Source organism: Paralichthys olivaceus, chromosome 17 (genome assembly GCF_024713975.1).
Source record: "Paralichthys olivaceus isolate ysfri-2021 chromosome 17, ASM2471397v2, whole genome shotgun sequence".
Taxonomy (NCBI): Eukaryota; Metazoa; Chordata; class Actinopteri; order Pleuronectiformes; family Paralichthyidae; genus Paralichthys; species Paralichthys olivaceus.
In genome coordinates, this window is record NC_091109.1 from 4278743 (window position 1) to 4304316 (window position 25574).

A 25574-nucleotide genomic window follows, 5' to 3' on the forward strand; every position below is an offset into this window, starting at 1 on the left:
CACCTCCTGGTTTGGTGCAGGCTCCCAGCAGGTTGACCACATTCAGATGATGTCCAATGTGGTTCAGGATCTTCAGTTCAGTCATCAGAGCTTTGTGCTCACTGGCTGTAGCGCCCTCTAGTGGACAATAAACAGAACAAAAATAAGTGGCACACATGTTCTTGTTCAAGGTTGTGATTTAGATTTCAGAGTCACGCTTCACTGGCTCCTTATTATAATAACAGCAATCGAGAGCCAGTGAAGTGTGACTCTTTCTTTAAAGTCTCAACTTTGAACTTTATTTTTCTCTAAAGGGTAATTTGTGTTTACAGCAAGGAAGCACAACACATGAGAGAACATGGACATGAACACCTCTCCATTTATCCTCAACAGTCTTTTCTCGTCAGTGTTGTAAATATTGTTATTTTGTTGACGTGCTCTGTGGCAAATTGTGAATATGAGCCATAGAAATAAAACCTGATTGATTCATCCTTATCTTGTACCTTTGAGCATCTTCACAGCCACAGTCCTGCAGCTGGTGGCACTGTCGATACCAAACGCAGAGGCCTGCATCACCTTTCCAAAGGCTCCACGGCCCAGAGGTTTCCCTGTGTGTGAGAGAGAGAGAGAGAGAGAGAGAGAGAGAGAGAAGGTGAGAGCGGCAGGGGAAAGGGAGGTGTGCGTTTGTGTCTAATTGAGCAACACTGCTCAAGCTGCTGATAAGAGAAGACTGTAAACTCATATCCACAGTCAATCTAACTGAATCCCACCCTGATGATAGTAAGAGCTGATTAAGTTCAGTCAACAGTTTACACACACACACACAGTTGATTAGCTCACCACAGACAACACATAGTCTGATTAATGGAATGGGAGTCACTCCCAATAATAATCTGATAAGACCTCTGAGAAAGTCCTGTTATCTGTCATGTGATCTTAAAAACCTCCCTTCTCTCCCATCGTTTCCATTAAATTTCCTAAAATCCTTCCTATATATAACAAGCCGATCACGTCGGTGTTGTCAGCGTCTGCATTTTATTTGTACAGAAAAGAGACACACCTAATTTGAGCCGCTCCCGAGGGAACTCCCATTGTTTGGGGTCGTACTGCAGTCGCTCACACTGCTCCTGGATGGGTCCTTCTCCTGTGTCCAGGATGATTGACAGGTACTCGGGCTTGGTGTTTGAGGCGTTGGGCTTTAGAGAGATTATTTCATAGAATAAATAAAAAGATGAACAGATGTCAAAACAAATGTTATGATGAGAAATGTATAACACCTCAGTGATTTAAAGATATCTGTGACATTCACACTGAAAATACATCATCGGTGCATTCAGGTGCTTGAGGTAAATCCCAACGTTTAAGAGTTATTGTGCCAGATTACAAACATGAAATCTCATCTAATGTTGAAAGATAATGTGTTGATGTGTATACAACATGGAAGTGACTAAATTACTTAAAGTTGTATTATTCTGTACAACCATAAATTGTGCAAGTTGTACTTGATATATAAATACACTGTGTAACCTTGGTAACCACACGTATCCTCTCAACAACAACGTGGTCAAGGAGCTATTACTCAAGAGAAAAAAAGAGATGAGAGGAGGAAGCACGATGTCAGAGCGGAATGTTGATCTTGTATCTTCCAGCAGTCGAATCATTAATGACATTATCATAACACATTTACAGAAAACAACTGGTTCTTGTTTGCTCTCACCTGTTTGAGTTTCCGTATAAGGAGTGTGAGCAAAAGCCAGAGGAAAGTGGCCACCACACACGTACAGGTGAGAGTGGGAATCTCCAAAACTGAGCTTTCTGAGGCACCTGCACAAAAACACACAAGTTGCTGATGAACACAAGTTGAGCTGGGATAAGTTGGTTATGTCTTGTTTTTGCACATTTTATTTAACATTTATCTTCACTGACTTGATTTTGACTGTTGAGGGTTTGAATTTTGTTTTTATTTCCTTTTCCCATCAACATTTATTCCATAACAGTTTTGAAATCAAATGGAACAAAATCAGCGACAGAAATCACAACAAACCACCTCATTAAAAAAATATTTTACTGTATCGTAATATCACTCATGTGCCTGCGGGTTTTAAGTTTTCTCTGTGCTTCCAAATGGGGGCACTGCGTTTTCACTATCGCACCATGATCCCAAAACAAGACCATCCATCCTCCTCCTCCTCAAATCCCAAATTAATCTTGAAGAGAAGATGTAGAAATGCCCAGCGCAGAGCGGAGCCTCTCAGAGATGAAGGGCCCGTCCGCAGGAAATAAAAACGGGAGACAGTCTCCTTCCTGACTGATCAGAAAATAACAACACACACACACACATTTCTCCAAAACCAGACTGGGAAGCACATCCACCACTTCTGAACCACACGCCTCTACCACCACCGGACGTGTGTGTGTGTGTGTGTGTGTGTGTGTGTGTGTGTGTGTGTGTGTGTGTGTGTGTGTGTGTGTGTGTCTAGTACGTCCCATTAGAATTAAATAAGGAAACACTTTGATCATTGTTTGTGTAATTTTGAAAAACATGTATCATTATGCAATGCATCATAGTCTATTAATAAGTCTGATACACCTCAGTGTATAAATACTACATGCATGCACAACAGTGTAATATACAGTACAATGTGTGGACCAGACATAAACATGCACATCTATTTACAGAGCTGAGAACAATGGACTGACAGACATACCCACACAGGGAGGTTCTCCCATCATGTTAAAACACAGCTGATCAAAAGCCGAGAAACTTGAGGTCAGACACTTACTGTTGACCCATATGTGGGCAGAGCTTTCTGCAGACCCCCTCTCATTGGTGGCCTGGCACGTGTACAGCCCCTGGTCCTCCACCGTGATTCTGTCAATGTGGAGGGTCCCGTCCTCTGGTGATATCATGATACCTTTAAGATTGTGGCATAAAAAAATCTTTAATACACCAGATTACAGCGATAATTAATATGTTCACTGTCTTTTTATTACCTGATCCTTGTGACAGAGCGTGTTTGTCTTTGTACCATGTGACGGTCGGGGCTGGGACACCGTGAGATGGACATCTGAGAGTCACTGAGCTGCTGACATTGACCGTACAGTCTGTCAAATTGTTACGCAGCTCCGGAGGCTCCAGAACTGAAGGGACACACACAAACACACCATGAGTGGATAGTTATTTCATTTATAACACTTTAATATTGAAGAGTCCATGCAAGACACACATGATTTGATCCTTCAGGCTTGATTGCAGATACCAGAGGGTTAATGTAACCTTATCTTTACTCAAGCAGTGTAAATAAGTACTGACTGATAAATATTTATATTTTGTGTAATATATCACAAGGACATATTACACTTTTGACTTAAACTACATTTTGAGAGACAGTTTCTTACATTATAGATGTTTAATAAACTTTAACTGCGACGCATTAAAAACATTAAGGACACAATAGTAGCTAAAATTATTCATTGAACCACTTTAACTATTTCCAACGTTTAAATGCTATTTAAACACAAATGTATGCACATTACAAAAGTCATATATTGATATGATACACTGGAATCCAGTCTTTTTATGGCTGTTCCTATTAAACAGCTCCTGCTAGAGTCCAAAAATGGAGATAAGAGTAAAACCAAAGCAGAAAACATCTGGAAAATAAAAGCAATGATTAAAAGCAGAATCGGAAAGTGGGTCATTATCAGAAGCCTGAAACCTCATCACATTACAAAACAGTCATGAACCTTTGCTAATATAAAAATGTACATTATAGCCTTTAATAACATTTTGCTACTCATATAAACTCGAGTACATCTTTGAATGGAGGACTTTACTTATAACAGAATATATTTTGTGTAGTACTTTCACTTTTACTTGAGTGAAAGATTTAAAGTAGATAAACTAAGATTTTGTCTCGTACACTCATGGTTATTTATAGACTGCAGGAGATTTCCGATGAAATAAAATCACAGCTATTTTTTCCCACACCTTTTTGGAGTGGTGCCACTCCTGCACAATGATTGTGTGCTCGTAGTGACACTAGAGAGTAGAAGAGTGGCCTTGGGTTCAACCTGTGAGTCAGCTTGACACAAAAAAAAGCGACAACAATAATGTATTTCATCATGTGAACACTGAGTGCACACAATGATTCCAGTCTCATGCACTATAATTACACCACAGGTCTCATGCACTATAATTACACCACAGGTCTCATGCACTATAATTACACCACAGGTCTCATGCACGATAATTCAATCGGATGGTTCCTCGTTCCCTGCAGTTCTCCGACCCCATGTTTTAATATTTTTCCTCCTTTCTTCCCCCTTTTTCGTTCAAGTTCCCCCACTTGTCTCTCTCTGGTCACCTTGTCTCTCTAGTAACTCCCTTGTGGGGTCCTGGGGGAGGAAGTTGTTGTGCTGGGGCCTGATTGTACAGAGAGTAGCAGTAAAGGACATGAAGAGAAGTCACTTAACCAAGGCGACTGATTGTTGTTTCCCCTATCTTCCTCCTGGACAACAATTGATGATTGTCCGCGGGGGCTGGGGCCTGACAGTGTCTGATTGGCTGATTGTTCCTCCGGCCTTGTGTAGGGGCCTGTAAATGTGGCATTGTGGGAAGTGCCATTGTGTGCTCTTCCTCCAGACAAGAGCTCATTCCCACGTGAAAGAGGTGCTGAGCTGGAGCGCAAGAGCAAAGGCAGGGTGGGGCCCCAGGAAGCTGAGGGGACCCAATTCCCAAGCAGCGAGGCCTCTGTGAGAGCGTGTTTGTTTGTTTGCATGTATGTATTTATATTTATGTGTGTGCGACACAATGCATGTGCACAGAAAACATGAAGAAGCTGCAAGTTTACGCAGAGAATGGGACGAGTTTAGCTTGGGAAACGATCATTGATTTGTGCGTTGATATCGAATATTCAAAACAACTTTGTTCAACCTGCTCACTTCCAAAAGATTCATGCCAAGCCAGGTTGGTAAAATTGAATCAGTACAAAATCAGATCCTTAAATTTAAGATGAGGAGAGAATTCAAACTTGAAAACCAAAGATAATTTTGAACAAGCTCTTCTCAGTCCAAAGTTTAACCCTGATTATCAGATTATATATGTTGAGGATGAGGATGAAGAACATTACTCACTCATGACCGCCACCTGTGTGTCCAGATGTGTTTCCTGTCCGGTGAGGAGGTGGCGGGCCGAGCACCTGTAGGCTCCAGAGTCTCCAGCTGTTAGGTTGCTTAGCAACAGGATCAGGGCGTTGGAGAAGTCCCCTGATGTGAGCTGCTGAATTCTCGGGGCAGGGCTGCGGGATTGGACGTCCTTTGTGTCATTCACTTGTTGCCATGACAACGCTGTGTACAGGTACTTATTGGCTGCGCAGGTAAGATGGAGGTCGCCGCCCTCCCTTGGTTCCTCCCGCTGGTTTACACTGAAGCCTCCTGGGACATCTGAGGAGAAACAGAAGAGGTGGATTGATGGAAGGTAGGAAAACAGAATATAGACCTCCTGATCTCCTCTGTGATGAACCAGTCTCTTCAGTTTCTTGACACATCAGGATCCTGCCTGGTGCTTGGAACACATACGTTAAGAGCCGATTCCACCAAACTCAATTTTTTGTAACCTTTGATGACAATGTTGAATGGCCATTGTCGGTAAAAGCAGCAAGTGGAATACAGTGAAAAGGCTTTTTATTTACTTTAGCCATTTGAAACTTCCCGTGGAAACGGCTCAAGAGTTTCCTGATGGCAGATAGTGTTTATCTTTCCCGAACACCCCAAGGCCTCCCGAAATAAAGTGGACCTGCCAGTCCAAGGAAGTGCACTGCACGGGGAAGTGGAACGATAAGAGCCCCAGCTTCCTGTTTCGCTCACACACTAGCAGCTCAGGGCAGCTTCGTGCATGGACACATACACACTCTTGCACACAAAAACACCTTAAACCTGTTGTAGGCTTGGTTACAAATCTAACACCACATAAACTGCAAGATACAGTGTGTACACAATGCACGTACGCCACTTTGTTCTGCCAAGTATTTAACCTATATCAACATGTGTGTTACACCTTCAACTTCCACACTCATCATGGGACTGGTTTGTTTCTGTGATGTGTCACGTAACAGAAGACTGTTTTCAATATCCAGTCTGAACACAATTTCATAACTTTCATCATAAAATGGCTAAAACCTTTATCCAAAAACAACTTTAATGTTCATAACTGTTTATTTTAAATACCAAAACAGGACCCACAATGATTTGTTCAATAGAAAATTAACAATGTCATATAACCCTGTAATGTGCGACAGTAACGGAAGCGGTCTGCTGTCCTGTCGCTCCAGTTTGAGCTCTGAGGTCTGTAAATGTGCACACATCACACATTCACTGAACTGTCCCTTTTAAGTCTCTGGCACTGCGCCCCCTGTCTTCATTACAGTGAAACGACCTTAACACAGAATTACATTCTTCATTTATTCGTTTGCAAGCTCACACATCACATTTCCTTTACCTTTTCTCCTTCTCTCACTTTTTCTTGTCTGACATACACATGTAGTCATTCTGAGACAAAACATCATCTACTGCACAAGCCCTGTGTCCCTTTTACTGCTTGTGGCATTGAAACACATCTATCACATTCTCTTGACAATGATGGAAACAGCTTTTCTTTTAATAAATTAGTAATATCCCATTGTGAGAGTGTGTGAGGGAGTGCATGAGGAGATATGAAAGCAAATCACAAGTTGAATGATGAACTGATGGTGTAATGAACTATCATAATTATTCATGTCATACTTCAGAATTGATTCCCTATTTTTCAGTGAGTGAAACTTAAACAGTCATCTTCATATTGCAACAACAGAATGACTATTTCATGATTTCACTCATTATTCTGGATAAATATCCAAAAATACAATTTAACACATGAAACATCTGGTGGCCTTGTTTAATTTCCAGGAAAGTGACAAAACTAAGCACATGATTGAAACTAGTCTTTTTATATGACAAGTGACTGAGGAGTAAAAAGGAGGAAGGGGAGGCCTGGTGATGGAAAAAATGACTTTTCTTTGAAATTTGTAAGCATTGAAAAAGAGGAACTCCCAAATGTCACCAAAGAAACACCCATGAGTACCATATTTTTGGCGATATGTTTAATTCTGTATTTTGGGATCACCTGTGATGTAGAAGTGGACGTCCATCTGGTCTGTGCCTGCAGAGTTGGAGGCAACGCAGCGATACACTCCAGACACAAAGGCCTCTGCCACAGTCAGGACTCCCACTGTCTATAGAGAGCACAAACATCCTCCTGAGCAAACCGACACTGAGCACACGCACACACATGAACACACGCACACACACGCACGCACGCACACACACACACACACACACAAACTTATGGACACGCACACACATACATTAGGCTTGTTACCTCTGCCTCTGATGGCAGGAGTCATATTTTCCAATGGCCCACTCAGCAGACAATAGGGGGTTTCTGAGCCAGACCTCCTGCCCACATCCATCCCAGTGGGCAGCTTGACATGCAAACTGTCGATAAGTAATATTGTGTGTGTTTGTGTTTGTGTGTGGATCGGTTACCATAGAAGGAGAGAGAAAGAGAGAGCAGAGAGTGAGACGCTCTTGCCTGTCTTTCATTGCTTGTAGTCGCCCACACTTGACTGTTATCCATGTTTTATCCTATCTTGAGAACGCCTGAAGAGAATTTCTTCAAATTTGGTCTCAATCAGGAGACTGATCGAGGTTGAAAGTCAAAGAACAAAAAGTCACGATGGTCACAAACATGTTTTTGGCCTCTTGAACGTGAAGTCTGCCTGTATGGGAATTTCTTCAAATTTTGCTCAGTTGTCACAAAGACTAACTGATTAGATCTCAGTGATAAAAGATCAAAGGTAACGTAGACCTCATGGAAACTGCACTGGGTGGCGGAGGAATACATCTGCAGTGCTGCATTTATAGTTTTATATATCAGATACAATATTTAAATATTTATGATAATGATAATGAATAATGATACAAAAATCCACTAATATCTGCAACTAATCACATGAACTCTTTATATCTTCGGCTCTTATTTATGATGTTATTGCAACATTGAGTTTTATACATCTGGCTCCAATCCTGGCTCCTCTGTCAGAGTGCGTGTTTCAGTGTTTTCCACCTACCCTTTTCTTCCCCCGAAGCACTTCCTGTCTGTGAGTAACACTCAGGATGCGGTTGTGTGTGGACATGGTGGGGAGATCCTCTGTCACAGGGCGCCATAGCGAGGAGGACGGCGGACACACGCACCTTGAAGGAGGAGGAGAGGGACAGGGATTCAGCTGTGTTGATATAAGTCTCAAAGTGTGTGTGTGTGTGTGTGTGTGTGTGTGTGTGTGTTCCTCAGCTGTGCTCGGCAGGAGGAAGACCTGAACACCAGGGAAACACCTTGATCTGGTGCTTGATGTGATCTTCACCGTCATTCACATAAGCATCATCATCACCAAACCATTTTTATCAATAGCATCACATCCTCTTTCTCTGTCCTGCAGCCTGACAATAGCGGATCTTTGAGAGTGCTATGTAATGCTGGATTGTTCACCTATGGAGGATGCAGAGGTGGTTCCGTCATCCTGTGGATCAGCTTCCTTCCATTCTTAACAAATCATCCCACATTTCCAGGACTAGAGTTCCTGTCACTGTCAATGACTCTCACAAGTCTAAATCAATAGATTACACACAAGTGGAGCTGTGGGAACTGGAGCTTATACGAGACACTTTGTGGTTATTTGCATTCATTAGGATGAAAAACAGAAGTTGAGCAGGAGCTTGGGAGCGTCCCTATGCTTGATCTCATGGAGAGAAAGGTGCATTAAAGAAGCTTAATATTATGATAAATATCTTATTCTAACCTCATTGATAACTATCACACAGTCATAAAGGGAAGTTAGGATATGTATCTGATTCAATTTATTGACTCCTCTACTGTGGCATGATAAATGTAATGTCATAGAAAAGTAATGGAAGATAAATGATAAATGTGTTGAGTGCTGTAAAAAGTAGGAACATCTATTTTGTGCAAAATAAAATCTGTGAGTAAAATAAACTGTTGATTGATTCTCATGAGTGAAATTGCATGACAGCAAAAATAAATTATATTTCAGGGCATTTTACTGTCAATAAACCATTATATAGGGCATTGAGGATATATTTTTATTAATATTGAAAATAAAAAAGATTTCATAGTATTTCCTCTCACTTTAAGTCACGTCCATTTGCAGCTGTGATTCAGCAGTTTAAAGAAAAGCAGGAACCGAAACTTAACAATAACAATACCAAGCAAATTATCCTCCATTGTTTGAATCACCTATCATTGTAAAATATGTTACACAACCTAGTTAGAACATTTTCATTTTCACTTTCTGTTTGTCTGTCTGTGGGTGTGATGCAGGACCGAGGTCAGCACAGTTTTGACAATGAAGTTGTTTGAATGAGAGGCTGCTCAGACTGCGACCCTAACCTCAGTTATTTTAAACTTCACCTGCTCTTGGAAATAGAAACCACTATACTCCTATCAGGCACTGGAACATTACGAACGAGGAAAGTTCAGTCATTTTAGGCTCAAACTTAAAACTAATGAATTCAAGTCTGTTCTATGCAAGAGTGCCAATGAAATAATATGATATATAACATTGGGTAGCATAATATTTATATAATGTGATCTTTATCTATCTATCTATCTATCTATCTATCTGTTAGAATAATGGAGACAGATGTCATAGTAAGAAGAATGCAGTTTTATTATAAGACATGAACCATGTTCCTCAGTGTCAACTGTCATTTCCACAGAGTTCCTTGATGCTCTGTGTGTTTATGGATGTGTCACTGCCCCTCTCTGAGTCTCTGTGTCTCAAACTCTGCCTCTCTCCGTCCCTGTCTCTCTGTCTCTGTCTGTATCCTCGCCGTCATCCTGAGCACCTCCCTGAGGTTGGTTCCTCTCTGCTGCTTGATTGCCCTTCCTCTTGGAATCTAGATAATGTGCGACCCACCCTGTGCATGACACTTTGGAGTCTGACGCACTCATACTCACAGGAATGCACAAATCATGTCTCATTTTCTTTTAAATCCCATGCATGCATACACCCACACACAAACACACACACTTGTATACACCAGCTAACACTCCCATGCCTCCCACAAAAAGCTTTCTCAATCAAAGTGACACCCACATACACAAATTTGATTAGTGACATGGATGTGTGGAGCGGTAAACGTGGTTAGACACAGAAAATGAACACGTACACATGCACACAGCCACATTCACACAGTGTGTGCCTGCCAACAGGGTGAGCAGCTGCTTGAAAAATGAATGAACTGTTCCCAGTTGTGTATCAGTGGTGGTCATCTCCTGCCTTTTTCTTCCTGCCCTGCCTAAAATACTCCTGTGTACTGTCCCTGTGTCTCGCTCTCTGCCCCAAAATAACCACAGAGCTGTAAAAACCAATACACAAATATAAGCAAAGTTTAATGCAAAAACACAAACAACTGATATAACACTTCAATACATCTTAACAGATTCATACAAGTTGGCAAATATTGTCATTTCGTCATATGTAAGTTAGTTGTATAAAATTATTAAATATTAGATTCATATATTACTCATAGAACATCTGTATACAAGGAATGGATCACATTGGGAGACACCCGTAAAATGGGGGACACACACATTCACGCATGCACACATAGACCACACGCACACATAGACGCACACACACAGAAGTGAACTAAAACACTAACCACTCACTCTCTTAACATGGCTTGTAGTATCACACATACAGTACATTTAGATTTTACTTAACTTTCAATACAAAGACAACAGGGCTGTTATACTGACGTCGTTTGGCACACAAGACATTTTCGACACTGGACAACACATTATGACACAACATGACAGAGGGCGGTCATAGTCTCTGGTCCGTGGAGACTTCCTACATGGTAGGCGTCTGCTGACCTTCAGTCTTTTAATAGAGAACTGTAGGCATCCCATAGTGAACAACACAAATCTTGTCCTCTCTCTTGTTTCGCCCGTCCATGGTGAGCACATTCGACCCTCTACCGGTGGCTAAAAATCGGAACAGAAACTCACAGCTTTTGTGGATGTCAGAATCATATCGGGGGCTTGAGACAGGCACGGTTCATGCACCCATTATAGTACCACTCTAGGACACAAAAAACAAAGCAAAGCAGCTCCAGAAATGTGGCTGGTGGATGGATGGAATTGCACTTCTTCTGGCTCAAAATGTCTGTGAAATGTAAAAAATAAAAAGCATAAACAACTACAGGATGGCTGGGTGCGAGGGGGGGAGTGAGACTGGCAGAATGGAGGAAATAAATAAATAATCAGTAAAGCGGGGGTCCTTAAATCCTCAGTGATGTGACTTATATTCTTCCATGTTTCCTGTGTGTCCTGGTTGTCACTGCTCAGCAGTGGTCCAGGTCACTTTCCTCACTTTTCACAACAGTTTGGCAAACACAGGATCATCACTTAGGATCACTGGTTATGTCACTGAGCGTTCCGGCTGCCGTGCAGAAGCACTGATGAGTTTGTGGAGGGTGTGGGCTCCAGGGCAGGAGGCGATGGGGAGTTGCTCTTCTGTAAAGGTAGAGGATGCTGGGATGGGGCGGAGGGCAGAGGTGGTGAGGGAAGGGGTAGGGAGAGGTATGTGTGGGGGCAGCGAAGTTGGGGGTGGGGGTTGTAATGGGGGGCTCTCAAGAATAGATCAAGCTCTTGAGGAAGCGGACTGTGCCACGTTTGAAGACGAAGGGACAATCACGCTGCTGGGAAGCGTCTCACATCGGAGAGGAAGCCAAACAACGAGAGGAAAAGCGCTCTGATTTTCGCACAGGAAGCCCAGTGCGCCTCCTGCCTGGGCCAGATAAGAGCGCTGCGGTTCCCAGGGCCAGACCCAGGAGTGGACCCGGGACCCAGGCGTGAGGCCCCCTGTCAGCCGGGCCCGGCCTGGTCCACGGATCCTGGGCCTCCTCCGGCGCGGCGTCAGGCTTGTGGTGCAGCCGGGCTGCAAAGAACAAGGGCCCAGTGAGGATCCAGCCAAAAAAACTAGTCTAAAGAAACACACTCAAAACACTGAAGCAGAACCAGAACAGAGCTTTAGGAAGAACCATAAGTCTGTCAGGCAAGACTTTACTTTAAGTCCTCATATTTAGAATTCATATCAACACTAAATAAACGGTTTATAACACACTTCAATGTGGTTTTACAAAGCGTTAAGGACATTTTGAAGTTGTCTTAACAACAGATTCCACTTATGGGTGCCCGCAGGAACAGTTAATTATTGTTAAATAATATATCATTACATGCACGTGTTATAAACCATTAATTAAATGTCTATGGGCTACTTCTGAATGCTAAATACATGGACTTAAAGTAAATGGTGATTAACCAGTAATCTATATCTATACTTATTTTATGTTTATTGTTTTCTACACCCTTTTTTACCAAAATATGAAATCTATTAAAATAACAGATCATGAATTGGGTGTAACTCAGCAACTTTCTGCAGAATGAATATTGTGGATAACAAACATGTATTGGTTCGGTGCCAGCTGGTCAAGAGCATATACATTATGTATATATTTGGTATTTGGCAGAGACGGACAGATGAAACCCAGAGTGGCGGCACCTCGGCATGGCGCCATGTAAGAGTGCCGGGGTCACGGGTCAAGTACACCGATGATGTCAGTGTGTCTCAGAGGGGGGATAGAGTGTAGGCGGCTGCTGTGGTTCTCTCAGGTAATGCTTAACCTCTCTGACTTGGTCATAAGCTACACAATAAGTGTGTGACATCCAAGAACAACTCAATCAATGCTTCTGCCAAGTGTGTGTGTGTGTGTGTGTGTGTGTTTGAGTGTGTGAGAGACAGTTAACTAAATGACTGTCCCTCTGCATCACAGGGTTGGGCCATTTCTCATGAGAACTTTATATATACATAGTGTGTGTGTGTGTGTGTGTGTGTGTGTGTGCGTGTGTGTGTGTGTGCGTGTGTGTGTGTGTGCGTGTGTGTGTGTCTGTGATATAAGAAAAGCATCACAGGATGCAGTGTGCAATCACAATAATAAACAGTCCTCTCACCCTGCGTCCTGCACAGGAAATTCATTAAATCATAGTGTTTGATTTGGAAACCAACAAATCGTGACTGTGAGCACGGAACTGGCTTCAATTGAAGTGTGTTTTTTCTCTTCCCTTTCAAGTCTGAGATACACTGTGTACTATGCCTGTGAATGTACACACACACACACACACGCAGGCCACACATTTGTATTCACTTAAACAAACATATGGAAAAGGAGACATGGATAGTAAGAGAACAAACATATGGGGAAAGAGTTGAACAAGCAAGCAAACACACAAACACAGACATGATGAAACACACACAAGTAGTTGGGTGCACAAATGCGCACAAATATTCTCACACACATTTTCACACATTCCCGCACATGAAAGGCCCCCAAAGGCATCTGTTCTGGTTACAAGAAGGAAACGCTGTCTGAACACACGCTGATATAGACATAACATGTCTCGTTTTTCAAAAATCACACACACACACACACACACACACACACACACACACACACACACACACACACACACACACACACACACACACACACACACACACACACACACACACCATCAACACTAAATAACATAAAACAAACAATAATTTACTGCACTGTATATTTTTGTATTATTATTGTGTTATTATTTTTAGATTTTGCAGTTCAAATAAACATCAACTAATAATCTGACTAAAAGTCTTTTTTTCAATTTCATACTTTTGCTGTTTTTGCCGTTTAATTTGTTTGATTCAAAATGTTGCGTAACATCTCCAACAAATAAAGCAAATAACTCAGTATAACTGTTTACTGTATGTTTCTATTATCTACATTGTGCCTGTTGTGCGTGTTGACACATTTTATTTTCACTTTATAACATGACGAATGGCCAAAGCCTCTATGATAGAGCTATTTTCAAAGGAAGGCATACATTTTATTCAATACTAAAGCTTACTGTAATTCCAGCTGGTAACCTCTAAGGTCCCTTGGTTTCCTGCTCATGTCTTAAAGTACAAACTATGCTACATTCTTCAGTTTCCTCTGTGCTACTTACAGGCCTTTGGACGGACAGGGATGCCAGAGCCACTGGACGTGTGGAGGAGGGACTCCGTGGGACGTGCAGTGCAGCGCTTGTCTGCTCCCCCGTGGCACAGACCCCGGGTCCTGCAACGACACCGCTTTCTCCCCTATCTGAGGACTCACTGTCAAACAAGAAGCCCAAACACACACACACATTCATTCAGATACAAGAGCAGAGTTCAGTCACTGAGCGGAGTGTCAGTTTGTGCTCAAAGTGGATATGTATTTCTCGTTCCTCACCGTTGACAACAAGTGTGAGCGTGAGATTCTGGTAGAGGCCGTGCTCCTGGATTCGTACCAGGATGGTATACTTCCCAGCATCCTCCTCTGCAACGTCCCGGATCACCAGGGAATTCCCGTCCATGTGGTATCGGGAGCATTGCTCTGCCGCCACCGTGTCATCCTTCAGCCTGTCAGAAAAAAAATAGACTCCTGAGCAAACGTTTGGATTGGAAAGTGAAGAACACTTGTTTTAAAGCCAACCTCTGTGTGACTGTCAACATAAAGCAGAGTTTTAAGGGAGAGACCATATTGGAATAATAATACTAAGTTTGGTGCAGTGGCCCATTAAAGAGGAAATTCTAAACTCACAACTCACAAAGCGATGATTCACAGATACGAGTCTCTGATGTGAGGATCAATGTGACGTCTTACCAGATGACTTCAGGGGCAGGAAACGCTTTTAGTTTGGGAGAGATCCTGTAAGATTTCTGTCCAGCTTGAGCCTCCATCACAGATCCATGTCTGGGCTTCAGACGGATGAACGGACGATCTAAAGTTAGGGAAGCATTAATGTCAGATTCAATTGTCTGAGAGCCTGAGAGCCTCAGAATGAAAACTTGATTAATGAGTATATGAGTATATCTGTGGTTGAAAAACTTCTGTGTTGGGGAGTTTTAAGACAGAAAGACTCACCATAGACAGTAACAGTGACCTTTTGTTGTTTGGTCTTTTCCCCGCTCGTGACTCGACATGTGTAGAGGCCTCGGTCTGACCGCTGGAGTTTGGGAATGGTCAAGATACTGTAGAACAACATGTGTGTTCTGTGTTTCAGGAGCCTCTTGGTAAAGGAGCCGGCGTTGTTACTCTGAGGGTTGAGAGGAACAGAATTAATGCCGAAAGTTCACCTGCGAGTTTTTGTCATTAATTTTTTAAAAACAAGCAGAAGAGTTGGAATTTTAAAACCAGTTACATCATTTGACTGAATGTGACATCAAAATTGAAATTACAGGAGCAATATCTATTTAAGACTGGAATGTTTCTGTATAAATATTCTCTTATCTTACACAGATAAGTAATGGGGCATTAATGAGGTCAACTTGCGGATTATGTGACATTGGATCACAGTCACAGACATATGTTGTGTAAATGCCCCCAAAAAGGCAAACAAACAAATATATTTTGAAAAATCGAATAAATCTATTCAATAACTACTTATTTCAATTTACAACTCAAGACTTGACGAGTGAATGTGAGAAACCCACAGACCATAAATATTACTGACTCAGTAAACAGTCTATTAGAAAGTACAAGGCTCTTTCCTTGCAATGATCACTGTCCACATATCCACAAGTATTTGACTCCAGTGAGGGTATAAATACATAATTTATTAAGTAATAATACAATCATTGGTTACAAGTAATGAATACCCAACAGAAAGTGGCGTAGAACTAATATTTCATTGAAGTGAAGCGATTGAAATTTAATGGGGAGTCACATCCAACAAAGGACAAAGGAAACCCCAGTACAACTCACATTCGAAACTCCATTTAAAGTTGAGCGCAGATATACTTACAAAGGAATACTTTTCCTGATTAAATGCAAATGAAGTAAAGTCTAGAGACTAATTGTGGCTCTGTTGTTTCCCAAATGCACTTTGTCAGTATTCGACAAGCACCTGGTCTCTACAGACTTTAGTGCAGCTCTGACCTTTCCGGGAAAGTCCCAGGTGATGTTGACTCTGGTGTTCAACTCCCCTGTGGCTGTGCAGTTTAACACCAGGCTCCTTCCCCTCAGAGCCTTCACAGGTCCGCTGCTGTTCAGATACACTTCCATGATGTTACTCACTGTGGGGAAGAGAGAGCAAAACATAAAGGAGATGCATATATACATCAGTTTGTGATTTACATGCTAGGTACTGCTGCAGACTGCATGCGGACCTGGTCTGTGCACAAAGAATTTATGTGACTTGTATGTGACGCCATCGATGACGGTCTGGCAGAAGAAGAGGCCGGTGTAGTAGAGGGTGGGACTTCGGATGGTGAAGCCCTGCTTGCTGTTCCAGATGATGTTCCTCTGGTCAGGTCTCAGACTCTGGTTGGGAAACTGTGGGAGGAAAAGATCATCAAGTATTTCACTGCTGTTTGACTCAAAGAAGAAACTAAATGTCATATCTTAGTCTCAAATCCTTAAAACTGAGTCTTGCTTCTGCAAATGTTATGGAATGCAACCCTCTGTCTTGTATAAGTACTTTGAGTCCATCGCTATTTTTGTATTTTGTGTTTGTCTGATTATAACAATACCAAACTTACAAGCCCTTAGAGACGAGTCAAGATGGTTGAAAATAAAATGTCAAAAATGTGCCAGATTTTTTAAAATCAAAATCCATGAACTATTTCCTGGGAAGTCAAAGAAAATATTTTTGATAGTATTCACAAGAAAAGATTCCTGGATCCACCCCTTATCCGGATCGGTTCCAAAATGAAATGGCTGTTCCCTGACAAACAATCAAAATACAGAAACTTGAGTTAAAGAAGTTTCCAGAAGAAGCCGATTACGTTCTCACACTTTTGGTTTTATAATGTGCTTTCTTGGCAACCTTAACACGGATCCTCGTAACTTTGTTGTTTTCTTGGAGACAGCGTCAAGGAAATGTGACACAGTGGAAGCGTACCCACCCACTCTCAAGGGAACAGGTAGAGCCCTCCCTCCCCCTCCTGCATCCCCAGTGTGAATTGTCCGATATCCACCCCCCTCCCAGACCGTGGCAACTCCTCTGAGTTCCTCCACCCACACTCCTGCAAAGAAGACGCTGGTGGCGCCCTCAGTGCCCTCTCTGCCCCATCCTCAAAGGTGGAGCTGGTGGAGAACGAGTCAGGGGGGGCTCAGGATATGACAAACTTGACTCTCTTCGCATCCTGTTACTCCAGGATATGGACATTTTGAATGGAACCCCAGGTCGACCCCATCGTCCGGGACCTGCTGCTCACTTTCACAGCTATAGAGCAAGAGAGCAGAGCCTCCTGGGTATTGTTCCCGCTGAGAGGGGGTCATGTTAAAGATCCAAGCAAAGTGAAAAAATCCTTCCAGGAAAAAAACACTCCAGAGACAGTGACAACGAGTGAATTCCTGGTTCAGAGCGGCCAGCACAGGTTGGAGGAGGGAGTGGGAGGTGAGGGCGGAGGAGGGAGGCTATTTTTAGAGGAGAACATTTCCAGAAGTTGCAAGGAGATGGAAGCAAGACAAGAACACAGTTTTACACTTCCTGAATTCTAATTCAATAAAATTTCAAGTTCCTACATGTTTCCTCTTATTGCAGTTGTCCTCTTGGTTTTCAGTAATATTAGCAGCGTTGCTCTGTGGATGGCAAAATAGATATGAAATAGGTTGCCAAAAAATTTTACTCAGAGTCTGATGTTCCCTTATCAAACTTTTTCCTCTGTAACACCATGATGACAATGGTGTTTGTGGTTGGTGAAATTTCTCGCAGCTATTTGATGGTTTGACATGAAACTTAACACATATTCACGTACCCCTATGGATGATTTGTAATAACTGGTGATCCTCTGACTATTTAAACTAATATTGGGATACAAACTATAGGCTGAGGCAGACATGGATTTCATGATGGGAAATGTAGGATCTGGGATATTAAAACTTAATTGGATTGTCTGCTCCAGAGCCCTCTGCATGTTTGACAGCTACTCCATTGTAGTTACACCACAATAAGCTTCCTACAGTGACGAACAAGCCGTTATATTATGATTGAGGGGAACAGATGGTACTTTGATTTGTCAGGGGCCAACAGTAGCTGCCTTTGCTTCCTCCACCAGGCACAGCAGCTGTTTAAAGCATCAGTCAGAGGAAGCTGGCAGTCACGATTCTTACTACAAGAGATGAGATGGGAAGTGCTCCTGGCTGTGGGCCAACAGGGCACTGCAGACTCTGCGTCTTCCCTCCAGACAAGAAAGCAGAGCTGCTGTGGGCACCACTTGATGGGAAAACCCTTGTGAAGAAAGAACTTTGACCGTTTCATCGACGATGTGAACAAACAGACGAGATGCATTTCAACTTGTGAACCACATTGACCTAAAGACCTATACACTGACATATTAACATGTGCATTCAAACACACATGCATTCAACAAGCACTCTACATGATCCTCTTTGCACTTAGTGACTCTGTCTGCTCTCCCCCTCACTCAGCACTCAAGCACCAGCACTCACAAACATATCCGCACACACTTTCACACATATCCGCAGACGGACGCAAACAAACGGACACACACGCCACAGTGCAATGGCTGCCAAGATAAGAACAATGTGGCAATGGATCAGGAGAGGGAGAAATACGGGGCGGAGCATTGTGTGCAATTGGTGAGCCCCCCCATGGAACAAACTGGAATGTGCAGAGAATGTGTGTGAGGTGATTGTGCAGATACATGTAAGAAATAATGCAACAGACACACAAACTGTCACTGTCATCCATATTGTTTTTGCACTGACCTTGACCAGTGTGGTGGTGACATTGGGGTGTGTGACCCGACAGGGGACGACCAGCGGCTGCTTCTCCATCAGGTACAACACATCTGGGCTCAAACCCGGCTGCTCCACAAATGGCTGCTGGCTGTCTGAAACCCAAACACTGCGGTCAGGGACACATATGGTGCAGATGAAAAGATGATAATCAATGCATTAAAGTTTTGTCAGCACTGAAACATGTTTGGAGGTTTTCCTCTTAGGCTGTAAAGGTCAAATAACTTTCATCAATTAGTTTAGACAGTCTGTATGAGGCCTGAGAGACGAAACCCAGGTCAAAAAAAGATCAGACCACACCATCACTAGCTATATGACCTCCTTGACTGAGTGAGAAAATATGTTTTTCTCATCCACACACACAGAGGAAAGAAAACAATCAGCTGCTTCGATGCACAAACACAAACAAACACACACACTTGCAAGTATCAATCTCGGCAACAAACAAAAACAAACAGACACACACTCCCGAACACACACACCGACCTCCACACCCCTTTATTGAATACCCATTCAGCAGATGACTGCCTGTAGTCAACAATAAACACACAGATTGTTTAGAGGCAATCAAACGGCTTCTCTGTGCGTTCTCCTCCCAGCTAACAGTCCTGTGCCATTGAAAAGGTGTGGGTGTTGCTCGTTGTATTGTTTGTTACCGTAGGGTGTTATTCAAGGAAAGCAAATCTCTGAACATTTGAACAAAAGTACCCCAAGGACTAGTGGACTGAGGGCTTCCTTCTCTTGCTTTGATTCTTAATCGAGGACTCTGGGAGGGAGGCAACGTCTGACCAAGAGCTGCAGGCCAAGTCTGACGCTTAATGGACATGGCGACCTGAGCGATTGATGGCCCCCGAGGGTCCTGTTGGCCAAACAGTAGAGTGCCCTGTGACCCTGGCCATCGGCCCACCGCTCCACGCCCCGCGCAGCCCAGTCTGACCAGCGTCATCGTCCAGGACAGGGAGGAGCTGGCGGGGCAGACATTGTGCCTCCTCTGCCCCTGGATACCTCTGAGCCCCTGGCCTTCATCCTATCCCTCTCAACTCCTCACACACACACACACACACATCCACATACCTCCTCGTCGCCACCTTGTAGAGACACAGCGACATCCCCCTCCCTTCAAACCCTTCCCCTCCTCCCCCAAGCACAGGATGCTTCAAGCAAGGCTGAGCCGAGCAGATAAGGCTGATGCCCTGGGAAACTCTGCCCGGGCCTGAGCCTTTCAGCAGCTGGGCTATTCCTGGCCTGGAGGTAGCACGTAAATGAAAGTAAAAAAGGATTTAAATATAGACAAGAGGGAGGCTGAGAAAAGAGAGGCAGGGGAGGGAGGAGGGGAGTGAAACTGTGCCAGAGTCATCTAGAAGGATGTGTTGTTGGGACAAACAGTGTTTAGATATAATTGTCTCTCTGGCATTGGTCTGAATTTAGCACCCACCACGTCCTGTTTAACCTGGGGATGTAAACAATAAGCATGACCGGGTGAAGGAGTGAGACCGAGTGAGAGACGGCTACAGAGAGAGACAGAAAAGATTGCAGTATTGTCTTACCTGTGACATATACATAAACGGAGGCCTGTTTTTGAGGTCGTTGCCGATATCTGCAGCGGAACAGGCCCGTGTCCTGAGGCCGGCTGCGGCTGAGCGTCAGGAGGCTGCAGTGATGCTGACCTGTCCTCCCACAGCGAGAAGCCTCCACTCTCACCTGGTCTCTGCTCACACCTGATGGGAACGCCCAGGTCAGCTCCCAGCGACCCCTGGTCCGCAGGCACACAAGGAATGGATTGCAATTACACTTAACATACAATAACATTCAGCTCACACCAGAGGAACGTCATCCCTTTATCTCATGTTCGTTTTATCATATGAAGGCTGAAGGTTTTTATGATTTTTGATTTGAGATTCATACTTCTATTAGACTTTTATTGTGTATTGTTTTCATTGTCATTGTCTTGAAAGGTGCCCATAAATAAAATGCATTATCAAAGCAGGAGGATGGAGGAATGAAGATTCAACATAATGTGTCCCAGAGAATTTCATTTCACTAAGAGGCCTCATAATGGCCTTTAAAAGAAAAATGTATCTCCTATGTTTTGGTTTCTTTTGAATTTGTGATGTCCCGTCGTAGGAGTCAAAAGAGTTCTGGATAAAATACGATCAGTATCTAGTTAAGGTGGAGTAAAAAACTCAACTGACCTGAAATATGATAATTGTAAAAGAAACATTTTAAATGGAAAAACTGAGACGAACTGAATCACAAGACTAAAAGAAGCAAAACCGTTGGAAAAATGCTAAAACGTGACTGATAATTCCGGACATTATCAATGATATAAAACTCTTAAGATTTGCAAATGTTTGCATTGTGACCGAAAAGGATAAACTGAACAGAAAACTTAGGTTTGGTTGCAATGAGTCTCGGTGATGAAACATTTACTCTGTAAATCTTAAGAGGCTGAAAGTTTCATATGTTATTTTATATCTGTTGTGATGATGGTTGCATCAGTTTGGGATCAATACATCAATTTATCCATCTTACACTGAGAACTTTCTGGTGCCCACGTCCATCTACCTGAAACTCACCTACAGCTGAGCTGAAGTGTTTGGTTGGTGTCTTGGATCAGCTGAGGAGTTTTCACATCCAGGTTGGGGATGTTGTATTTCCCTTTTTGTTCTGTATCTGCAGACACAGAAGAAAAGAAGAGAATTCAAAAAAGCAAGCAAAATCAAATGCGAATGTGTTGAATCAGGTTTTTTAATAGTAATTATGAAACAAGGGTTTTTAAACACACATGTAGAACTTGTGAGTCCTGACAGGTCAGAGGTCAACGTCAGGTTATAATTCAGGGTCTTGGACAGAATATATGTATATATGGTGAAGGAGTAGAATTATGTTTGTTGCATCTTTTTAACTGGCAGCAATTCAACAGGTTTAATCCAAATCTAAATCAGTGCAGCTCAACATTAGACACATTTCTGAGGAAATCCTGGAGGACAAAATACTTTCCAGCTGATAAACAATTTGGACAGTTCCTGTAAACTCTGTCAACTACAAACTAAACCCAACTTTTGACTGACTGAAGAGCCTCAGTGAGTTCAGGTGCTGCAGCACGTCCTCCACCCAGGCCACAGTGTCTGTGACCCTCGCTCGGGCCACTTGACAGCTCGTGTGGAAATGCGTAAGCAGTGTCCCTCTTGTTTACCGAGCAAAAGGCATTTCTCCGCTCCATCGCTGAGGGTTTATTAATGAGAGATAAAGATGGCTGTCCGTCCGCCCTTCCTTCCTCTAAACAACAGCGGAAACATCATTCAGGGAAATCCGTCCTTCACTCTGACCGCTCATTATAAAGTTTACAAGCCCTGCTCAAAACACAACCATCCCTCTGCTCTGTGAGGAGTTCAATCACTTAGTGAGTTTATCACTAAAGTCCATTATTCCCATTCACTGTCAGCATCATTGTTCCCAGTGGACGAGCCATTGAGCAGATCTAGCATTACTCACACTACTAGCACTTCCTATACGGTTTCCTTGGATTTGACAGTGTGCAAGTGGGCAACACACACACACACACACACCCCCACACACACACACACACACACACACACACACACACACCAGGGTGGTAAGGGAAGTGAGGGATCTCCTCCAGGCCTTTTTCAACAAGCTGTGAAGTAGATAAAAAGCCAATTTCAAAATAATCAAGTACATTTCCGCTATGTCCCCTAGACAGTAGTGAGAGTTCAGTCCTTCAGTTCAGAAATGTGAAGATCTTTGACAAAGACATTAAGATGTATGTGAGTGAATATTAATGTGAATTTACATGCGAAAACGTTGCATTAGAACTATAATAATTATCAGTCTTATCATACTATACATTGACTATTCTTCTTTTTCAAGTTTGAAATTAGTGCATCCTAAAAATCGAGGTATTACTTGGACAAGATCATTAGTAAACAGATATATTGAATAAAACAGCTTTTTTTCCACAACTACAGGAGACAGTTGCTTTCATGTTTTGTTGGAAAATTGCAAAATATACTTAAATAGTATGAAAAAGGTTAAGCTGCCATTGTTAACTGACACCACTCTTTTAGATTTGATCATCTTTAGTTACAGATATTGAAAGCAAAAAATTGTTTTGGGTTACACATATGAAGTAAATTAATACTTTTGCTGCAACAAAAGCTCCTGGCAACAAATGACCAATAACACAACACGGATCTGTGCGCACAAAGACAACCTGCCGACCGCTTTATAAACACATATTAACCCTGGTTCCTGCTCACTGGATATTTTCCCTCAGTTGGTCGTGACCCCTCGATCACTTCTATCAGAACTTCCATTTGACAAACTCATCAGTCTCAGGAAACAACGCCCTGCGTGCGTCCATTCAACCGTGGCCAAGCGCACAAGGACCCCGGTCAAAGAGGTCCGCGTTATCCAAACAAGTGTCCTGCAGGATACCGCTTATCTCCCTCTCTGCACTCGGTGCCAAAAGGTTTACATGAAGAGCGTCAGACACAGGAGGGCACCGACGACTTATCTGACCGGTTTATGAGCGAAAACAACAGATGGCTATAACAAGATACGGGATTTCTGCGTCTCTTGTTTTGTCCCAAAGACGAAAGTGTCGCGATGATGGATATTAGTCTATTAAAAAACGTGCGTAAAAACACCCAAAGCGCCCTTTTGTTTATTGCCAATATTATCGAAGTTGTGCGTAAGTGCCTTTTTTTCTCTAAGTTGCAAAAAGCCTATAGTTTCCTCTTAGGTTTAAACTCACTGAGAACTTTAAATCCCAACAGACCTTTTTAAATCTGTGTGAACATGAGCTCTAATCTCAGCAGCAGGTGTCCTGTGCGCCAAGAGCAGAAACAGATCAAACCTGTTACTCACCTTTTGCCAAAACGCCATACAATCCACAAAGCAGACAGAAGAGAATGATGTTCATCATGTCTACTCACTCCGACGCAGTTTTCAAATATAAAATATGACAAGTTCTTATTCCTGCTGTTTTTTTTTCCTCCCCAAAGAGCAGACTACAGAGGGCACAGCGCGCTCGGCTGCTGCGCTCGGCACTGATGGTCGCTGAGTGGAGGTGGTGGTTGGTTTCCTGAGGACAGCTGCGTGAGCTCACGCAAAAGGACACCGCGCCTGTATCCAATGCAACTTTTTCCCATCGGTTAGTGGGATAGCGGCGCAGATTTATACAGTTCCCACAGTGCGGCCACCGGATAGCGGACTTCCGCGACGTCCACTGACACACCCATGGCGCGTAACAGCGGTCCCCATTTAGCTCCCCCCCAGTGAACAACCAACAGACCAGTGAGGTGTTACCGTAGGACCCAAATAAGCTCTTTAGACAATTTGTGAGGAAGGTTTTCTATGCAGGAAGCTCTCTGAAAATAGTTAATGAGATATGCACCAAATGTCACAGAGGATGCGCACACAGCAAGTCTGTGCTTAAATCTCATTCCTTGGTTCGGTAGACGGGATGATCAGCACGTAGGCACCGATGTGAAGGGGTGGGGTCCTGATCTGCAACCTGCCATTCACGTTTCTCATCTCTGGCACGAGTCCCATTTGAAAAACTTCCTTCCAAAATAAATCTCAATAAGAGCAGGGAACACATTCCACAACTCCACCACCAGAGCGCAGGTAGTTTATTTCCAAATATTGATACAAGTTACTGTTGCCTCCTTCTCTTATCAGTTAAAAGCACCAATTACAGTTGAAGCAGATACCCCCCCCAACCAAAGTTTCGAAATGTTAAAATAAAAATACAGCGAGAGCAAAGGTCTGGATGAGAAACACACTTCTGATCTGCTGCGAAGGAAACTGTGTCTTTAATATAAAGGCATGTTAAGTGGTATCTTTGAGCAGCGGTGTGGGAGAAAGGTGCCATCGCTCCCTCTGGGGATACAGTGAGAGAGACTGTGGCACAGACTGGCCACTGGGTGGTGATAAGAGCTGAATAAGAGGGGAGAGCAGAATGGATAAAATGTTTGAAACAGTTTTTCACCTGATTATCTTATTTATTCCACCAGCATCTACTGCATGGTGGTTTTTAGAGCAGCTGTTATCCTGCTTGTCACTGAGCACACGGTAGAGAGGAGACGAGGCACCATAGAGATAAATTAACACGTCACAGTGAATCTGAAATGCAAAATATATTACCACCTCCTACTGTGGGATTATTCGCTACAGAATATATTCAACATAAGGCTATGACTCAGATAAACGCACGATATACAAATGCACATCCATACACACACACAGTACAGAAACAACACGTGCAGAGTCGTGAACACACATATACAGTACATGGACGTACGGATGAGGGCGAAAATACACGGTTACATACTCATGGGAGGAGAACTTGTTCCACATTCGACAAAAAAGACCAAAGTGGTTTTTGTTGTCGACAAATGACATTGTCATTGACCCTGTTGTAATTAGCACAGAAACATGGTGCCAATTGTGGAGACTTGAAATGTACCATTATGCTGTCAAAATTGTAGATCACAACCTGCATTTAATAGATTGAAAGTAATACTTCTTTAAGTTTTTTTTATAGGCAGAGCAACTTAAACGACTTCAATATGGATTCATGTTCCTGTTCTAAGACGGTAGTTACAGGAAGTGCAGCT

General features: G+C 42.9%; 1 protein-coding gene across 3 annotated transcripts in view; it reads right to left on the bottom strand.

Annotated features, from left to right (window-relative positions):
* Window positions 1-24392, bottom strand: part of flt1 (fms related receptor tyrosine kinase 1) — a 28237-nt gene extending 3845 nt beyond the window's left edge. For all 3 annotated transcript variants that reach the window (XM_069512701.1, XM_069512700.1, XM_069512699.1), the window contains exons 1-19: window positions 23821-24392; window positions 21507-21603; window positions 20478-20683; window positions 18901-19025; window positions 16335-16500; window positions 16105-16241; window positions 15091-15262; window positions 14830-14947; window positions 14416-14585; window positions 14150-14297; window positions 8148-8271; window positions 7142-7250; window positions 5116-5424; window positions 2974-3120; window positions 2763-2894; window positions 1697-1803; window positions 1040-1175; window positions 483-587; window positions 4-117 (exon numbers count right to left, since the gene is read on the bottom strand). In XM_069512701.1, the coding sequence (XP_069368802.1) occupies window positions 4-117; window positions 483-587; window positions 1040-1175; window positions 1697-1803; window positions 2763-2894; window positions 2974-3120; window positions 5116-5424; window positions 7142-7250; window positions 8148-8271; window positions 14150-14297; window positions 14416-14585; window positions 14830-14947; window positions 15091-15262; window positions 16105-16241; window positions 16335-16500; window positions 18901-19025; window positions 20478-20683; window positions 21507-21603; window positions 23821-23878 (2680 nt within the window). In that variant the 5' untranslated portion in view covers window positions 23879-24392. The remainder of the gene's footprint in view (window positions 1-3; window positions 118-482; window positions 588-1039; window positions 1176-1696; window positions 1804-2762; window positions 2895-2973; window positions 3121-5115; window positions 5425-7141; window positions 7251-8147; window positions 8272-14149; window positions 14298-14415; window positions 14586-14829; window positions 14948-15090; window positions 15263-16104; window positions 16242-16334; window positions 16501-18900; window positions 19026-20477; window positions 20684-21506; window positions 21604-23820) is intronic.
* Window positions 24393-25574: the final 1182 nt, after the last annotated feature.